We start from the raw sequence: 20872 nt of genomic DNA on the forward strand, positions 1-20872 counted from the left end.
CATCAATATTAAACCTCATCTGCCACATAGCTTCCCAATAAAACAGTGCATTGAGGTCGGCTTGTAAATTGGACACATCCAAGGAAGTTATTCCACTGCATAGCTTGGTGTCATCTGCAAAGACTGAATGGCACTTTTAATTCCAGACCTTATATTATTTATTTATATATTAAAAATGAGGGTCCCAAGTCCAACACAAAACCTTGGGGTACACCACTGATAACCTTAGATCAGATCAGAGTAAATGTGTGCGGAAGGCCTATTACTAATGGTAATTCCTTCTATAAACTAACAAAAGATGTTGACTTTGTATACCTCTATTTTTTAGGGTTTTTGTTAAGGTTTAAGACTTTTAAGAGCCTTTTTGGCATTAAGCAACCGTCTTTTACAACTGTTTTACCAAGTTTGGAGTGTAGCGTATTTGGATTATTTTTTTGTAGTTTCAAATGCTGAGAAGATTGAGAAGGCAAATGCTTATTAAAGCCCAAGACCTTCACTTCAACTCAAATAAACCCAAATAAATTCCAGGTAGATCAAAACTAAAGGTGTTCTGAATATAACCATTTGTTTTCTTTTGAAAGCAGCCACAGCCTGATTAGTAAAGCCTATTTCCTGCCAACTTACTGCAGAGAAGGACCCTTTCTCTCTGTGGGGAAGAAGTGGCTACTCTGTAGAAGTCTTAAACAACTCCTGCTGAGTCAAAGCTCTTCAATCAACATGGAGCAGAAGCTTTGGGTTTGGGGTTTACCTTTATTCTAACAATCTGGTTTTGTTGCAGCTTCTTTGGAAAATTTAATTTTGGTACTCAGTCATTTAGTCATGTCTTTTAATTAAATTGTAATAGAGTATACATATACTTACTGTAAATGTATCTTCCACTCGGGCTATCCCTTTTCCAAATATGGTTCCCAACTGATCTCCAACCCCTGCTAACAAGAATCCGAAGAGAGGAATTCCCAGAAGGGCATAGATAATGCAGAAAATCTTCCCACCCTTTGTTCGTGGTGAGATGTTTCCAAATCCTGCAGGCAAACACATAAAGAGCTATTAGATTTATATGAGAGATGAATGCAGTGGAATAGTAAGTAATATTATTAATATTAAAAGGAAAATATACTATATTCATTACATATTAGCTATTCTAGGTACTTAAAGGGTAAATATTAGCAACATTTAAAAATGATAAATAAAATGCAGTCTGTCATTATTATTAACACAGAAGTTTTTCTTTTTTTCAGGAGTCCCTCCTGTAAAATAATTGAATTACCTGCTTTCCCAGCAAGTAGATCTGGTATTTTTCCACATGGGGTTGGGAAAAACCACATAACATTTTTAATTCATATTTTTAAAACTTTTCTCTAACAGAATAAAACGTTGCTATAGCTGCCTAAGAAGTGTTATTTAAAGTTAGGCTTTAATTGAAGACATGGCCAGGATGTGAGTCGGAGTGGACGTGCGGCGCTGAAGCTCCGAGCCTGATATCTTTCAGCTCGCTATTTACTGCAAACCGGTGCCCCAGCTTCCGCTCACCCTTTCGCCTAATTCGGCGTGGTGTTCATGTCCCTGAATAAGCGGCGTGCTGTCCGATCCCCGGCTAGCACTCTCCGTCCTTCCTCCATGGTGGCCAACTTCAACACGTGGTCCCCTACAAAAGCCATGTCAGTCGATGCACAGACAGCCTCTCCTGCCTCAGCTGAGGAATCCCCGTCCAGCGCTGACATTCTTTCTGCAATCACCGCTTGCAAGGAGACCTTGACAGCTAAAATATACTTTCTGGCTACCGACATCAGCCTCGTTTGTCATGACGTAGACAAATTCTGCTCCAGGGTCTCTGAGGTGGAGGGCCACGTATCAGCGGCAGGGGATACCACCAATGTTCCCTCTAATTTTTTACTGTGCTGAGCAAATAAAAAAATTTCTGAGCACAAACCTTTAGACTGAGCAATGGGGGGGGGGGGCATCATTGCAGAGTGACCAGTGTGCCCCCAATCAATTGCAGAGTGCCATGGCAATGCCCCCAATCAATTGCAGAGTGCCACAGCAATGCCCCCAATCAATTTGCCTAGTGCCACAGCAATGCCCCCAAACAATTGCAGAGTGCCACAGCAATGCCCCCAAACAATTGCAGAGTGCCACAGCAATGCCCCCAATAAATTGCAGAGTGCCACAGCATTGCCCCCAATAAATGCAGAGTGCCACAGCAATGCCCCCAATCGATTGCAGAGTGCCACAGCAATGCCCCCAATCGATTGCAGAGTGCCACAGCATTGCCCCCAATAAATGCAGAGTGCCACAACATTGCCCCCAATAAATGCAGAGTGCCACAGCAATGCCCCCAATAAATGCAGAGTGCCACAGCAATGCCCCCAATCAATTGCAGAGTGCCACAGAAATGCCCCCAATCAATTGCAGAGTGCCACAGCAATGCCCCCAATAAATGCAGAGTGCCACAGCAATGCCGCCAATCAATTGCAGAGTGCCACAGCAATGCCCCCAATCAATTGCAGAGTGCCACAGCATTGCCCCCAATAAATGCAGAGTGCCACAGCAATGCCCCCAATCAATTGCAGAGTGCCACAGCATTGCCCCCAATCAATGCAGAGATGCCAGCGTTCCCTCCCGAGACCCGTGCACTTACCTCACGATGAGTCACGGCAGCTTCTCTTCAGTCCTCGGCTCCCGTGTCCCTGCGTCTCCTCAGTCCTCCCGCCTCCTCCTTGGACCTCGGCCAATGGCATGGGTGGTATGCCTTTCGGCCAATCAGGAAGCGGGAGGATCCGCTCCCTGATTGGCCAGGAGGAGGATCCGTGTGACAATAGCGAATTTTCATTCGTTGACTTTGTGCTGCGCGGGACGGTCAATTAGACTGCGCTGCCTCGCATGCGCGCAGTTTAAAGGGAACATTGGATACCACCCGATCTGATTCCAGAGAGCTGCGGGCCCTCCAGATGCAAGTTAAGGTGCTGCAAGAGAGAGCAATTGACACAGAAAACAGGCTCAGGAGGAACAACATCAGTATCCTTGGTCTTCCAGAACACACAGAGAGTAATAAGCCGGCCAAATTAGCAGAATAGCTCCTGTCTACGGTCCTTGGCCTTGGTGACCTGCCTTCCACCTTCCTGGTCAAACTGGCTAATTTGTCCCTACATCACCTCCACTGCCTGGGGCACCTCCCTGTCCATTCCCCCTACTCTTGCTTGAACCAAGACCGTAATCGCATTCTGGCTGTTGCCCATATTAAGGCTGAGACACAAAGCTGCTCTTTTCCCTATTATTTCCCAGAAATCCATCCTTTACCGAGGTGCAGAAGCGGCTTCAGAATAAGGATATTCACTTCAGCCTCCTCTACCCTAGCAGACTGCATGTCATGAATGGAGATCGTGTCCGATTCTTTGTCATCATGGAGGCTGCATTAGATTGATTGGATAATCATTGCTTTGCACCCTGTTCTGGTTTGTCACCATGGTTATCACTCATTCTTCCCTACTGTTACTGTTGTATTATTAAAAGTGACTGGGGGGGGGGGGTCATTTTTAGCATAGTTAGTGCCTAGTTTGGCTCTGGAGCCCCTTTTACCCCCCCAGTTCATGTTTTCTGCTTGGAGCTCCAGCACAAGCTGCCAAACGCTGTTCGATTACTGTAGTTGTACCTCATGGAAGCATTTCCTCTTAAACTGTTTGATTCCAAGGAACTATTTCTGCCCTGGTACTTGCTTTTTCCATTCCCTGGGTCTCCTACTGTCAGGGAAGAAGAAGTAAGCCCAGGCACATAGTTATGTGCAGACAGAGAATGTTTGTTAGCCAACGGAGAAAGCCTATTAGCCAAACCTATGGACAGAGAATTCCTGCTCACACCCACCACTAACTGGCGCCAAATTGGCTATATAAACACCTCTGCTGCACTAGGATCTTGCCTTATGGTCTACAGAGTTCTGCTTCCTGCTACCTGTTCCTGGTGTTTAAACTCTGTTGCCGTCCTGATCCCTCTGACCACGCTTGTACTCTGCCTGCACCGACCCCTGGCTTGCTCTGACAACGTCTCTGCCTTATCCCTCTGTCTGCCTGTTTGCCGTTGCCAACTCCAGACTAAACCTGACTACTCTACTGCCTTCTGCTCTGTTCCTGACGTGCCTGCTAGTTATCGACCCGGCTTGCCTGACCCTGCTGTGTAACCGGCCATCCTTATACCTGCTGTTTGATTACTGCCAGCCTGCCAAGTGTCTGCTGCCTGTGACCTGCCAGCCTGCTAAAGATCTGCTGCCTGTGACCAGCCAGTCTGCCAAGTACCTGCTGTCTGCCACCCGCCTGCCTGTCAAGTACCTGCTGCCCTGCGTCACGATCCAACCTGCATCCAAGCACGCACAGACCTCACATCTGCAGCCTTCACCATCTGAACTTCTAGGTCACTCCAGGCTTCTGTGCTTCCTGTTTACATTATCAGGGGTACCAGGCTGGAGGTGTAAGAGACCACTTTCTTCTCCATGTCAGGCTCCATCTCCAGGTATGTGACAGTACCATAAGGACATGTCGGAGCACGAGAGAGGGACATCTCCCCTGGATGAGATCTGCCGACATATCACAGCATTGTTACAAGCCATTAAGGACCTACAAGGGGGGTACACTCAACTGGAAAACCACATCCAGACACTTCCTGCACCTGCATCTTCAGCGTCTGATGGGACTCCCGCTATTCCAGTTGCTTCTTCATGGGGACACCCCCCCTCCCCCCTCTTTTCTTTAGTATACCTCTCTTGATTACTACACTCCTACATACCCATTTTCATGTGTGCAGCAACAACTTTGTTACCCTTAAGTGTAATTCCACGCCTTGTTCACTTTAATTGTATGCTATTTTTCGCTGTTGTCCCTGTGTGGGCTTGTACCACTGTGATTTTATGTTGTTATGTGTTGTATTTTAAGTGTCTGTTGAACTTAATAAACAGATTCATAAAAAAAAAAAAAAAAAGATTTAATTTGTCTTTTACTTCAACTAAAGTCCCCAATACTTACCTCTCTCCTCTCTTCCTACTTTCCTTCTCCCCACTTTACCTTGCTCGCTGGTGCCAGCATCTTCTGCCTGGTTAAACTGAGCTGGGCTTGCATGTACATTCCAAAGAATACTGCAAGCACGCAGGTAGGTTTCTTTTATTGCAGAAGAGACATTGCATGTCTCTTCTGCAATAAAGAGCCTGTCTGCAGAGCTCACTGAAGCGCCAGGAGGGGATGGGGAGGAAACAGCTGGCTTTGACTCTTAGCCACAGCCTGAGAGGCAGAGTGTCAATCCCGCAGCTGGGTTGATCCTAGCATTTTTGTTGGGATCCAACCAGAACTTGGGGCTTTTTCCCCCGTCAGCCGCTAATGGGCAAAAGGCTGCTGTCAGCCAATCCTGGGTCAAAAGTGAGCAACATTCAAAGCACTCCTGTGACCTACAGGAGAAGTAGACTTGAAAAACTTAACATAAATAAGTCTCCAGGACCAGATGGCTTACACCCGAGGGTCCTTAAAGAACTAAGCCAGGTGATAGCCAGACCGATATTCCTAAATTTTTATGGATAGTCTACTGACTGAATGGTGCCAGCTGATTGGAAAAAAGACAACGTGGTATCTATATTTAATAAAGGGCTGAGATATATCCCGGGAAACTATAGGCCGATTAGCCTAACATCAGTAGTCTGCAAAATATTGGAGGAGATGATAAGGGATTGAATACAAGACTTTAGTAATGAAAATGGTATAATTAGTAGTAATCAGCATGGATTTATGAAGAATGGTTCTTGCCAGACCAATCCTTTTAACCTTCTATGAAGAAGTGACCTGCCATCTAGATAAAGGAAGGCCTGTGGATGTGATCTATCTGGACTTTGCAAAGGCACTCGATACAGTTCCCCACAAACGCTTACTGTACAAACTAAGGTGCGTAGGTATGGACCATAGGGTGAGTACCTGGATTGAAAAATGGCTCCAGGGGTGAGTCCAGAGTGTGGTGATAAATGGGGAGTACTCGAATTGGTCAGGTGTGGAAAGTGGGATCCCCCAAGGATCTGTCCTGGGACCAATCCTGTTTAGTTTATTCATAAACGACCTAGAGGATGGGATAACCAGCACAATCTCTGTATTTGCCCGACGATATAAGCTAAGCAGGCCAATATCTTCTATACAGGACATGGTGACCTTACAAGCATACCTGAACAATATAATGAGGTGGGCAACTACATGGCAGATGAGGTTTAATTTTGAAAAATGTAAGGTAATGCACTTGGGTGTCAGAAATACGAACGCAAGTTACTCGTTAGGGGGAGAACCTTTGGGTGAATCTAAGATAGAAAAGGACCTAGGGGTCATAGTAGACAGGCTTAGCAATGGCATGCAATGCCAAGCTGCTTCATGCAAACCCAACGGAATACTGGCATGTATAAATAAGGGGATTCACTCCAGAGATAAAACAATTATTCTCCCACTCTACAAGACTCTGGTCTGGGCACATCTTGAGTATGCCGTCCAGTTCTGGGCACCGATCCTCAGAAAGGATGTGCTAGAACTAGAGAGAGTCCAGAGGAGGACAACAAAGATAATTAGGGGAATGGAGGACATCAGCTATGAGGAAAGTCTACAATCAATGAACTTATTCTCTCTGGAGAAGAGACGCTTGAGAAGGGAATATGATATTATTGTGCAAATACCGAATTAGTGACCCTAGCATACGGAACAAACTTTTCAGAGAAAGGGAATTCAATAAGACAAAGGGCCACTCGCTAAAACTAGAAAAAGAGCAGTTTACCTTAAACTGCGTAAAGGGTTCTTTACTGTCAGAGCGGTAAGGATGTGGAACTCTCTTCCACAAGCAGTGGTGTCAGCATGGAGCATCGATAGTTTTTCAAAAAACTATTAAATGGGCACCTTAAAGATCACAACATAAAGGGATATACAATGTACGGTTAACAGCAAACACACACACACACATCATAGGTTGAACTGGATGGAATGGTGTCTTTTTTCAACCTCACTAACTATAAGTATGGCCCGTAAGGCTTTGGCCATACTTCTTGGTAAGGTCACAACTTTTTTTTTTTTAAAAACCCCTGTCAATTTTTATTTACCATAGGTGTTGCATTGGGGAAATTTGCCTTTTCATTACTGTCCTGTTCACACAAAAGGAAGTGAGATAAAACTCCTTTTTAGTCATTTGACACTGGAATAAGTGTCTTCATTGGAAGATTTTCCTTCTATTCTTTTTCCAGAGACAACTCAAATTTTTGGATTTTCTCTTACTTTCAATCCCATTGGCAAAGTACACCAGGACAAATAGAGGTAGTAAATGTTCGCGAACCACAAGTTCGTGGCGGACCCCATTCACTTCAATGGCAGGCGAACATTAAAAACCTCCAGGTCATATTTGCAGCCACAAAATACTTACTAGCTGTGCACACATAGTCCCACAACATGGACGTTGACATACCAGAAGTATTGCTATGGAAAAGTTGCCATAAATTATTTTTTTTTTTTTTCAGCCCAAAAATGTTTTTTTCTAAATTAGCCAGAACTGACAGCAGCCGGTAAATACATGTCAAATACATATAGGGTCCATTCACACGTCTGTAAAATGGGTTCGCATCCGTTACACAATTTAGCGGAACGTTTACAGACCCATTGATTTTCAATGCCAGTCTGAAAAATTAGGCATTCACAGGATAAAGTAGTAAGTGTCGGCCAGTACAGGCCTCAAAAATTAGCCAACAGAGTTCATCTGACAGCAAACAACTTTGTATTCTGTGGCTGGAGGTACATTAGGCATTGTCAGGATACAGAAGTAAGTGTCGGCCAGTATAGGCCCCAAAAATTAGCCGACAGGCTTTCACCTGACAGTAAAGAACTTTGTATTCTGTGGCTGGAGGTACATTAGGCATACACAGGATACAGAAGTAAGTGCGGGCCAGTACAGGCCCCAAAAATTAGCCCACAGGCGTTCACCTGACAGCAAAGAACTTTTCTGTGGCTGGAGGTACATTAGGCCAGTGTTCCTCAACTTCGGTCCTCAGGGCACACTAACAGACAGGATTTTAAGTATTACCTTGGGGAGATGCAGACTAGAATACTGCAATCACTGAGCAGCAAATTATATCACCTGTGATGTATTTCAGTTTTCTTGCAAACTTGGCCTGTTAGTGTGCCCTGAGGACCGGAGTTGAGAAACACTGCATTAGGCATTCACAGGATACAGAAGTAAGTGTCGGCCAGTACGGGCCCCAAAAATTAGCCCACAAGCGTTCATTTGACAGCAAAGAACTTTGTATTCTGTGGTTGGAGGTACATTAGGCATTCACAGGATACAATAGTAAGTGTCGGCTAGTACAGGCCCCAACAATTAGCCCACAGGCGTTGTATTCTGTGGCTGGAGGTTGCTGTGTGGAGCAGGGACAGACTGTATAGTGACACAAGTCGCTAGCTAATAGGTCCACAAAAGTCTTTTGTCAGTGTAGGGAGAGGTTGCTGTGTGGAGCTGGGACAGACTGTAGCAATTAGGCATTCAACGGACATAAAAGGCCTTTTATGGCGCTGTATTTACCTAAGACAGGGACCATGAATTGTTATGGGTTGTGGCGGATATTTGTGGCCTGTCATGAGGAATTTGAATCAAACATGGTCTACTGGTCACATGTGTTGAATTCCTCCGAGATCCATGCCTCAATCATTTTTAGAAATGTGAGGTAGTCAACACTGTCGTGAGCTAGGCGAGTGAGCTTATCGGTCACCCTGTTGTGCTGAACGTCCTTTCGGACAGGACACTGGATGAGGGGCAAGCCAACAGTTCCATTGCAAATTGTGCAAGCTCTGGCCAAAGGTCAAGCATGCCCATCCAGTAGTCCAGGGGTTCATCACTTCTCAGAGCGTCCACATCGGCTGTTAACCCGACGTAGTCGGACACCTGTCGGTCTATGCGTTCCCTGATTCTGGAGCCTTTGCAGTCAACGCATAAGTAGCGGTAAGCCCAACACTCACCTAGGGATGATCCGCTGGACGGATGGAAAATAGGGTTTCCATCCATCCAGATTTGAGGGATCGGATATCAGCGGACATCCGATGCCACATAGACACGCATGGTTCAGATCCGCCAAAAAAACGGACAGGTTGATCTGAACGGTCCGCCTGTATGAAAGGGGCCTATAAAGGCACCTGGACTCCCATCAATGAGCCCAGTGGGAGCAACGCCGTCAGAACCCACAAAGCCACACTCCAGGCTCTCACCGTCCAGCCTCTTCTCCTTCTCCTCTCTCCTCACAATTGCCCCCTTCACTCCACCTTCCATCATGCCGTCCTCACGTTTTTCTAGAAAAAGGCAGGCTTCCGTGGCCCAAATGTTCGAGTGTAAAAAAAATTATGACGCCGGATAACCCTCTCTTGCCCAACGGTTGACCGCTTGCTTGTCAGAACTGATAGCCCGCCAACTACTGCCATATAAACTGGTGGTCTTGGAGGCCTTTCGAAAATTTGTGGCCATTGGAACACCACTATGGAAGGTCCCAGGAAGGAAATATTTCTCGCAGAAGAGCATCCCAGAGCTATATGGCCATGTTCAGCGGCAAGTGAATGTATCTCTGGCACACAGTGTTGGTGCCAAGATACACCTGACCACAGACACGTGGTCTAGTAAACATGGGCAGGGAAGGTATATAACATTTACTGCCCACTGGTTGAACCTTCTGACGGCCGTCAAGCATGTAGCCTGTGGCACCCGTGTAGATTTGGTTTTACCGCCACGGATTGCATGCAGGCCTGCCTCTTCTCCTCCTCCTCCTACTCCATCCTCCCTCTTCTCCTCGGCTGACTCCTCCTTTTCTGCTGCTACCGTCTGTTCCGCTGTGCAGCCCAAGATCCCCAGAACCTATTCGGAATGCAGGTGAGACGTTGCCATGCTGTGCTGCGTCTGTTGTGCCTGGAAGCCAAGAGCCACACTGGTCCTGCACTCCTTTCAGCTTTGCGTTCAGAGGCAGCTCAGTGGCTAACACTGCTCAATTTGACAGTTGGTATGGTAAAGTGGTGTGCGACAACGGTGCCAATCTGCTAAGCGTGCTGAAACAGGGCCAAATTAAACACGTGCCATGCATGGCACACGTCCTGAATTTGGTCGTGCAGCGATTCGTTGTCAAATACCCTGGGGTCCAGGACGTCTTGCGGCAGGCCAGGAAAATCTTCGGCCATTTCAGAAGGTCTTACACAGCCATGGCTTGCCTTGCTGACATTCAGCGGCGACACAACCTGCCCGTCAGACGTCTTATTTGTGACTGCCCGACGCGATGGAACTCAACCTTGTATATGCTTGATAGGCTGCTCCAGCAGAAATGTGCAGTTAATGACTACCTGTACGAACTCTGCTGCAGGAAAGGTTCTGTGGAGCTTGGGTTTTTTTCACCGCACCAGTGGCTGCTCATGCGCGACGCATGTAGACTTCTGCGGCCATTTGATGAGATCACCAAACTGGTCAGTCGCAGCCAGGGCACCATAAGTGACATCGTACCTTACGCCTTTTTTCTGAAGCGTGCATTGCGTCGTGTCAATGATCAAGCCGTGGAGGAGCAGGAGCAGGAAGATGAGGAAGTCGAAATGCTGGATGAATATAGAAAGCATATTATAGTGGATTTGTATTGTGCAGTATTGGGACTGGTGAGCGGTTCTGCAGCGATACTACAACTACAAAGAGTGACAAACGCAATTAGAAAAAAGTATTATAACTGGTGTGATAGAGCAGTGGCCCCCAAAATGACAGATTGAAGCAGGGATGCTATATTAGAAAGTATATTATAAGTGTATTACACCCCTATATACTGCACACCAACTAAGTGCACTAGCACTAAGTGGCGGTTCACACTGATGCGATCACAGAGATCACATGTAATTTGGAGCGCACTTAAAATTAAATGCGATGTCTGTGCGGTGCAAATTCAGCCATGCAGTTTGTATGGCTGAATTCGCACCGCAATTGCAGTGAACACGTACAGGACCCTTTTTTTGGTCTGCAGCAGAATCGGATCGCATGGTGGTTCACACCAGTGTGGTCCGATTCTGTGCGAACTGTCAGATCGCACTGCGATATGCGATCTGAGCTGGGGGTGTCGTTAACTTTAAATTGACACCCCCAGCGTATCGCATATGGCAGCGTGAACTGCCTGTGCGGCAGATGCGATGCGGGAACACGCAGATATATTCGCAGTGTTCCCGCATCGCATCAGTGTGATCCGGCACTGACAGTCTGTCCCTGCTCCCCACAGCAAACCTCTCCCTACACTGACAAAAGACAGAATATAGACAGTACACCTATACCAGTCCTTAAAAGGACTTTTGTTGTCCTATTACCGAGTGATCTGTGTCACTGACAATCTGTCCCTGCTCCACACAGAAAACCTCTCCCTACACTGACAAAAGACAGAATATAGACACTTAGACAGTACACCTATACCAGTCCTTAAAAGGACTTTTGTGGACCTATTACCGAGCGATTTGTGTCACTGATAGTCTGTCCCTGCTCCCCACAGCAACCTCTCCCTACACTGACAAAAGACAGAATATAGACAGTACACCTATACCAGTCCTTAAAAGGTCTTTTGTGGACCTATTACCGAGCGATTTGTGTCACTGACAATCTGTCCCTGCTCCACACAGAAAACCTCTCCCTACACTGACAAAAGGCAGAATGTAAAATGGCAGCCAGGTCAGGTCTATTTATAAGGTAGGGGGTATGTCCGTGTGCTGAATTGTCTCAATTGGCTGTCCTGTACCACCTGATGGATGTGTCATGGGTCAAAGTTCTTCACAATGTAAAAGAATATGGCGGCTGTGAACATCGCCATATGTTCGCATGATCGGCGGACAGCGAACGTGCAAGTTTGCCGCGAACCGACCGCCGGGCGAACCGCAAGGCCATCTCTAGCCCCTACTCACTCTATTCAAAAACTATGTTGGCTTTATGGTGTTTAAGTTTTAGGTTAACCTTTTTTTTGCCTATGGAAGACAAAGTAGCAGATTATTTAAAGTTAAAACAGCTTATACACACCTTCCCTATACTCTACCTCTGCTCCATTTGGCCACTGGGACCAAAGGAAAGTACCCAGTACTAACCTTAGTTCTGGGAACTAGGGTTGAGCGGACACCTAGATGTCCGTGTTCGACGGGTTCGGCCGAACTTTAAAAAAAAGTCCGGGTCCGTGTCCCGGACTTTTACCGAACTTTTCCCGGACACCGAACCCCATTGAAGTCAATGGGGACCCGAACTTTAAGGCACTAAAATGGCTCTAAAACACCAAAGGAAAGGGCTAGAGTGCTGCAAATGGCAGCAAAACGTAATTAAGAGCATGGCAAGTGCTCTGCAAACAAATGTGGATAGGGAAATAACTTAAAACAACAAAAAAAAACAGAAAAATAAAACAATGTTCTTCTTCATCTCTGAAGGACGAGGCCCATATGGAGTAGGAGGGAGGTTAAGGTGGTGGTGGATGTGGCGGTGACATAGGCGTGCGCACAGGGTGTGCTGGGTGTGCCTGGGCACACCCTAATCACCTAGGGCACATAGCATTGCCAGTGAGGAGATGGGAAAGATCTCCCTGGGACCTGCTCTGCTCTATTTCTCCTTGCCTACAGGTACATGGCCCCGATACATTACTCTCCCTGCTGGCAAACACATGCATGTGTATTTCAACTTTGGGGTGCACACCTTAATGCAATAGGCTGCGCACACCTATGGGCGGTGTAGGTGGAAGCGGCGGTGGAGGAGGACCAGGGCCGGATTAACAGCATCATGGGCTTGGTGCTGAGGATTTTGAAGGGCCTTAGGGCCGTGCCTTGCCATGCACCCAGAGGAGGAAGGGTGCAGCCATGCATGCCTAATTCAACATGGGATGCTGTCTCTGAAGCCCATAAACACATCCATGCATCGCCAACTGTCCCTCCTTGTCCGGCCTTCACGCTGTGTGGGGAGGTTCTGAGGGTGCTGCCTGGGGAAGCGAGCATAGAAGCCAGACTTCTGTGTTTACAAGTGACAGAAGAGCGGTAACAGTGAATATGGCCAACCCGGGGCCTATATAAAAGGTAGGGGCCTGGAGCTGCAGCTCCAATAGCCCCTACATTAATCTGGCCCTGAGGAGGAGGACGAGGTAGCCAACACTGCTTCTTTTCACAAATTTTAAATGAGGGTACACCCCAAAAGAGTGAGAAAGAGCAAAAATGGAACAATGGGTGGGTAAGGTCGGTATCCATTGCTATTCTGCATAAGGTACGGAAAAGTCCCGTGGGATCCATGCCTGGTTCATTTTAATGAACGTGAGCTTGTCCACATTGTCTCTGGACAGGCGGCTGCGCTTGTCTGTTATAACGCCCCCAGCCGTGCTAAATACCCGTTCAGATAATACACTGGCTGCAGGGCACGCCAGCACCTCCAAGGCGTAAAGGGCAAGCTCAGGCCATGTGCCCAATTTGGAGACCCAGAAGTTGAAGGGGGCAGACCCGTCATTCACTACATGTAGGCGTGTGCACACATACTGCTCCACCATGTTGGTAAAATGCTGCCTCCTGCTAAGACGTTCCATCTGAGCTGCTGGTGCTGCTGTTTGTTGTGGCGTGCTGACAAAGCTTTTCCACATTTCGGCCATGCTAACCCTGCCTTCTGAGGTGCTGGCGGTGCCCTGGTTGCGTTGGCGACCTCCTCCTCCTCCTCCTCTGCCTTGTGCTTCCACTGTGGCCCCGCTGTCAGATGGGAATGCCAGCAGCATGGCGTCTACCAGCGTGCGCTTGTACTCGCACATCTTGCGATCGCGCTCCAGTGAGTGAATTAAGGACGGTACGTTGTCCTTGTAACGGGGATCCAGCAGCGTGGCCACCCAGTAATCAGCACAAGTTAGAATGTGGGCAACTCGGCGGTCGTTGTGGAGACACTGCAGCATGTAATCGCTCATGTGTGCCAGGCTGCCCAGAGGCAACGAAAGGCTGTCCTCTGTGGGAGGTGTATCGTCCGTGTCCTCTGTATCCCCCCAGCCACGCACCAGTGATGGCCATGAGCTGGCCTGGGTGCCACCCTGCTGTGAACATGGTTCCATCTCCTCCTCCAGCTCCTCCTCCTCCTCATCCTCCTCATCCTCCAGAACTGTGCCCCTGCTGGACAATTGCGTCCCTGGCGTTTGCGTGTGCAGGAACCCACCCTCGGAGCCCCTTGCGAATGACTGCCCTGAAAGCCTTGGAAATGTTACCTCTTCATCCTCCTCCTCCTCCTCATCCTGTGCCACATCCTCTTCCATCATCGCCCGAATTGTTTTTTCAAGGAGGCATAGAAGTGGGATAGTTAAGCTGAGAACGGCGTCATTGCCACTGGCCATGTTGGTGGAGTACTCAAAACAGCGCAACAAGGCACACAGGTCTCGCATGGAGGCCCAGTTAAATTAAATAGCGGAATAGAAAATATGATCCAAAAAAAGTGTATGTATATCACACGTACACAACCACACTAGGCCCCAATTACTATTGTTTGTACCCCTAAAAGGCTAGATGAGGAGTAGGGGGAGTATGGAACAGGCAGCACCCTCAAACCTTCAGAAGTATGAGATGAACCCCAACAACTTGGAAAGGTGGATCTCTCTCACACGTACCGACACAGACTATCCCGCAATTCAATTGATCCTCAAAGGTTTTTATTGAATAGCGGAATAGGAAATATGATCAAAAAAAGTGTATGTATCTCGCACGTACACAACCACACTAGGCCCCAATTACTATTGTTTGTACCCCTAAAAGGCTAGATGAGGAGTAGGGGGGGTATGGAACAGGCAGCACCCTCAAACCTTCAGAAGTATGAGATGAACCCCAACAACTTGGAAAGGTGGATCTCTCTCACACGTACCGACAAAGAACTATCCCGCAATTCAATTGATCCTCAAAGGTTTTTATTGAATAGCGGAATAGGAAATATGATCAAAAAAAGTGTATGTATCTCGCACGTACACAACCACACTAGGCCCCAATTACTATTGTTTGTACCCCTAAAAGGCTAGATGAGGAGTAGGGGGGGTATGGAACAGGCAGCACCCTCAAACCTTCAGAAGTATGAGATGAACCCCAACAACTTGGAAAGGTGGATCTCTCTCACACGTACCGACACAGACTATCCCGCAATTCAATTGATCCTCAAAGGTTTTTATTGAATAGCGGAATAGGAAATATGATCAAAAAAAGTGTATGTATCTCGCACGTACACAACCACACTAGGCCCCAATTACTATTGTTTGTACCCCTAAAAGGCTAGATGAGGAGTAGGGGGGGTATGGAACAGGCAGCACCCTCAAACCTTCAGAAGTATGAGATGAACCACAACAACTTGGAAAGGTGGATCTCTCTCACACGTACCAACACAGACTATCCCCCAATTTAACTGATCCCCAGAGGTTTTTGATTAAATAGCGGAATAGAAAATATGATCCCAAAAAAGTGTATGTATATCACACGTACACAACCACACTAGGCCCCAATTACTATTGTTTGTACCCCTAAAAGGCTAGGAGTAGGGGGAGTATGGAACAGGCAGCACCCTCAAACCTTCAGAAGTATGAGATGAACCCCAACAACTTGGAAAGGTGGATCTCTCTCACACGTACCAACACAGACTATCCCCCAATTTAACTGATCCCCAAAGGTTTTTGATTAAATAGCGGAATAGAAAATATGATCCCAAAAAAGTGTATGTATATCACACGTACACAACCACACTAGGCCCCAATTACTATTGTTTGTACCCCTAAAAGGCTAGGAGTAGGGGGAGTATGGAACAGGCAGCACCCTCAAACCTTCAGAAGTATGAGATGAACCCCAACAACTTGGAAAGGTGGATCTCTCTCACACGTACCAACACAGACTATCCCCCAATTTAACTGATCCCCAAAGGTTTTTGATTAAATAGCGGAATAGAAAATATGATCCCAAAAAAGTGTATGTATATCACACGTACACAACCACACTAGGCCCCAATTACTATTGTTTGTACCCCTAAAAGGCTAGGAGTAGGGGGAGTATGGAACAGGCAGCACCCTCAAACCTTCAGAAGTATGAGATGAACCCCAACAACTTGGAAAGGTGGATCTCTCTCACACGTACCAACACAGACTATCCCCCAATTTAACTGATCCCCAAAGGTTTTTGATTAAATAGCGGAATAGAAAATATGATCCCAAAAAAGTGTATGTATATCACACGTACACAACCACACTAGGCCCCAATTACTATTGTTTGTACCCCTAAAAGGCTAGGAGTAGGGGGAGTATGGAACAGGCAGCACCCTCAAACCTTCAGAAGTATGAGATGAACCCCAACAACTTGGAAAGGTGGATCTCTCTCACACGTACCAACACAGACTATCCCCCAATTTAACTGATCCCCAAAGGTTTTTGATTAAATAGCGGAATAGAAAATATGATCCCAAAAAAGTGTATGTATATCACACGTACACAACCACACTAGGCCCCAATTACTATTGTTTGTACCCCTAAAAGGCTAGGAGTAGGGGGAGTATGGAACAGGCAGCACCCTCAAACCTTCAGAAGTATGAGATGAACCCCAACAACTTGGAAAGGTGGATCTCTCTCACACGTACCAACACAGACTATCCCCCAATTTAACTGATCCCCAAAGGTTTTTGATTAAATAGCGGAATAGAAAATATGATCCCAAAAAAGTGTATGTATATCACACGTACACAACCACACTAGGCCCCAATTACTATTGTTTGTACCCCTAAAAGGCTAGGAGTAGGGGGGAGTATGGAACAGGCAGCACCCTCAAACCTTCAGAAGTATGAGATGAACCCCAACAACTTGGAAAGGTGGATCTCTCTCACACGTACCAACACAGACTATCCCCCAATTTAACTGATCCCCAGAGGTTTTTGATTAAATAGCGGAATAGAAAATATGATCCCAAAAAAGTGTATGTATATCACACGTACACAACCACACTAGGCCCCAATTACTATTGTTTGTACCCCTAAAAGGCTAGGAGTAGGGGGAGTATGGAACAGGCAGCACCCTCAAACCTTCAGAAGTATGAGATGAACCCCAACAACTTGGAAAGGTGGATCTCTCTCACACGTACCAACACAGACTATCCCCCAATTTAACTGATCCCCAAAGGTTTTTGATTAAATAGCGGAATAGAAAATATGATCCCAAAAAAGTGTATGTATATCACACGTACACAACCACACTAGGCCCCAATTACTATTGTTTGTACCCCTAAAAGGCTAGGAGTAGGGGGAGTATGGAACAGGCAGCACCCTCAAACCTTCAGAAGTATGAGATGAACCCCAACAACTTGGAAAGGTGGATCTCTCTCACACGTACCAACACAGACTATCCCCCAATTTAACTGATCCCCAGAGGTTTTTGATTAAATAGCGGAATAGAAAATATGATCCCAAAAAAGTGTATGTATATCACACGTACACAACCACACTAGGCCCCAATTACTATTGTTTGTACCCCTAAAAGGCTAGGAGTAGGGGGAGTATGGAACAGGCAGCACCCTCAAACCTTCAGAAGTATGAGATGAACCCCAACAACTTGGAAAGGTGGATCTCTCTCACACGTACCAACACAGACTATCCCCCAATTTAACTGATCCCCAAAGGTTTTTGATTAAATAGCGGAATAGAAAATATGATCCCAAAAAAGTGTATGTATATCACACGTACACAACCACACTAGGCCCCAATTACTATTGTTTGTACCCCTAAAAGGCTAGGAGTAGGGGGAGTATGGAACAGGCAGCACCCTCAAACCTTCAGAAGTATGAGATGAACCCCAACAACTTGGAAAGGTGGATCTCTCTCACACGTACCAACACAGACTATCCCCCAATTTAACTGATCCCCAAAGGTTTTTGATTAAATAGCGGAATAGAAAATATGATCCCAAAAAAGTGTATGTATATCACACGTACACAACCACACTAGGCCCCAATTACTATTGTTTGTACCCCTAAAAGGCTAGGAGTAGGGGGGAGTATGGAACAGGCAGCACCCTCAAACCTTCAGAAGTATGAGATGAACCCCAACAACTTGGAAAGGTGGATCTCTCTCACACGTACCAACACAGACTATCCCCCAATTTAACTGATCCCCAGAGGTTTTTGATTAAATAGCGGAATAGAAAATATGATCCCAAAAAAGTGTATGTATATCACACGTACACAACCACACTAGGCCCCAATTACTATTGTTTGTACCCCTAAAAGGCTAGGAGTAGGGGGAGTATGGAACAGGCAGCACCCTCAAACCTTCAGAAGTATGAGATGAACCCCAACAACTTGGAAAGGTGGATCTCTCTCACACGTACCAACACAGACTATCCCCCAATTTAACTGATCCCCAAAGGTTTTTGATTAAATAGCGGAATAGAAAATATGATCCCAAAAAAGTGTATGTATATCACACGTACACAACCACACTAGGCCCCAATTACTATTGTTTGTACCCCTAAAAGGCTAGGAGTAGGGGGAGTATGGAACAGGCAGCACCCTCAAACCTTCAGAAGTATGAGATGAACCCCAACAACTTGGAAAGGTGGATCTCTCTCACACGTACCAACACAGACTATCCCCCAATTTAACTGATCCCCAGAGGTTTTTGATTAAATAGCGGAATAGAAAATATGATCCCAAAAAAGTGTATGTATATCACACGTACACAACCACACTAGGCCCCAATTACTATTGTTTGTACCCCTAAAAGGCTAGGAGTAGGGGGGAGTATGGAACAGGCAGCACCCTCAAACCTTCAGAAGTATGAGATGAACCCCAACAACTTGGAAAGGTGGATCTCTCTCACACGTACCAACACAGACTATCCCCCAATTTAACTGATCCCCAAAGGTTTTTGATTAAATAGCGGAATAGAAAATATGATCCCAAAAAAGTGTATGTATATCACACGTACACAACCACACTAGGCCCCAATTACTATTGTTTGTACCCCTAAAAGGCTAGATGAGGAGTAGGGGGAGTATGGAACAGGCAGCACCCTCAAACCTTCAGTATGAGATTGTGTTCACTGTACCCCACAAAGATTGAGTTCACTGCACCCCACAATGATTGTGTTCACTGCACCCCACAAAGATTGTGTTCACTGCACCTCACAAAGATTGTGTTCACTGTACCCCCCAAAGATTTTGTTCACTGCACCCCACAAAGATTCTGTTCACTGTACCCCACAAAGATTGTGTTCACTGCACCCCAAAAAGATTGTGTTCACTGCACCCCAAAAAGGATGTTGTTCACTGCACCCCAAAAAGGATGTTGTTCACTCCACCCCAAAAAGATTGTGTTCACTGCACCCCACAAAGATTGTGTTCACTGCACCCCAAAAAGATTGTGTTCACTGCACCCCAAAAATGATTTTGTTCACTGCACCCCAAAAAGGATTTTGTTCACTGCACCCCAAAAAGGATGTTGTTCACTCCACCCCAAAAAGATTGTGTTCACTGCACCCCAAAAAGATTGTGTTCACTGCACCCCACAAAGGATTTTGTTCACTGCACCCCAAAAAGATTGTGTTCACTGCACCCCAAAAAGGATGTTGTTCACTGCACCCCAAAAAGGATTTTGTTCACTGCACCCCAAAAAGATTGTGTTCACTGCACCCCACAAAGGATTTTGTTCACTGCACCCCACAAAGATTGTGTTCACTGCACACCAAAAAGGATTGTGTTCACTGCACCCCAAAAAGATTTTGTTCACTGCACCCCAAAAAGATTGTGTTCACTGCAGCCCAAAAAGATTGTGTTCACTGCAGCCCAAAAAGATTGTGTTCACTGCAGCCCAAAAAGATTGTGTTCACTGCAGCCCAAAAAGATTGTGTTCACTGCAGCTCACACACAGAAAAATGGATGTGGATCACTGACACCTGCCTATCTCCAATCCCACACCACACAGCAATATCGATTGTAGTTTGTAGAACACAGTTTCCCTAAAATTCAGCAGACTCTGTCCCTAACAGGATTGAGAAGAGATCGTAGATCAGGATTGAGTGCAGATTCACCCCACCCCCCACACAGCAATATCGATTGTAGTTTGTAGAACACAGTTTCCCTAAAATTCAGCAGACTCTGTCCCTAACAGGATTGAGAAGAGATCGTAGATCAGGATTGAGTGCAGATTCACCCCACCCCCCACACAGCAATATCGATTGTAGTTTGTAGAACACAGTTTCCCTAAAATTCAGCAGACTCTGTCCCTAACAGGATTGAGAAGAGATCGTAGATCAGGATTGAGTGCAGATTCACCCCACCCCCCACACAGCAATATCGATTGTAGTTTGTAGAAGACACTGACCCTATATAATTCAGCAGACTCTATCCCTAAAATGCCTACAACTCGCCCTGCCTAAACACTCCGACCTGTCCCTCAATTCTATCCGGACACAAATGGTTTTTTCCTGCCTATCTTTCCCTAATCAGCAGCCAGCACGTTGATGTGTGCTCTCTGTCCCTGAATCTAAGCAGCATAATGACGCCGCTGCGGCTGCCTCGAACTTATAAAGACTTGGTCACATGCTTCAGACGGCCAATCACAGCTACTGAGACATTTGCAGGCATGGCTGGGATGGCTTAAGGCACACCAGTTAAACGATTGTTGATTGGCTGTTGAAAGCCCGCCATGAAAAGAGCGCCAAAGCATGCAAAACCCGGAAATAAAACGACCGAACACGGATTTTTACCCGAACATACAGTAAAGTGTCCGTGTCCGTGTTCGGGTACAAAAAATCCAATTATTCGGTACGAACACGAATAATACAGTCCGTGTTCGCTCAACACTACTGGGAACCTTATAACTTGCTTATTGATTTTTCTGAG

At 46.2% G+C, this 20872-nt stretch overlaps 1 protein-coding gene across 1 annotated transcript in view; it reads right to left on the reverse strand.

Annotated features, from left to right (window-relative positions):
- KCNK2 (potassium two pore domain channel subfamily K member 2) overlaps window positions 1-20872 on the reverse strand; it is a 213603-nt gene that overhangs the window by 61580 nt on the left and 131151 nt on the right. Inside the window, exon 4 of the mRNA XM_082251999.1 lies at window positions 862-1022. Coding sequence (XP_082108125.1) covers window positions 862-1022 — 161 coding nt within the window. The remainder of the gene's footprint in view (window positions 1-861; window positions 1023-20872) is intronic.

This window comes from Pelophylax lessonae, assembly GCF_965119305.1.
Source record: "Pelophylax lessonae genome assembly, chromosome: 3".
NCBI lineage: Eukaryota > Metazoa > Chordata > Amphibia > Anura > Ranidae > Pelophylax > Pelophylax lessonae.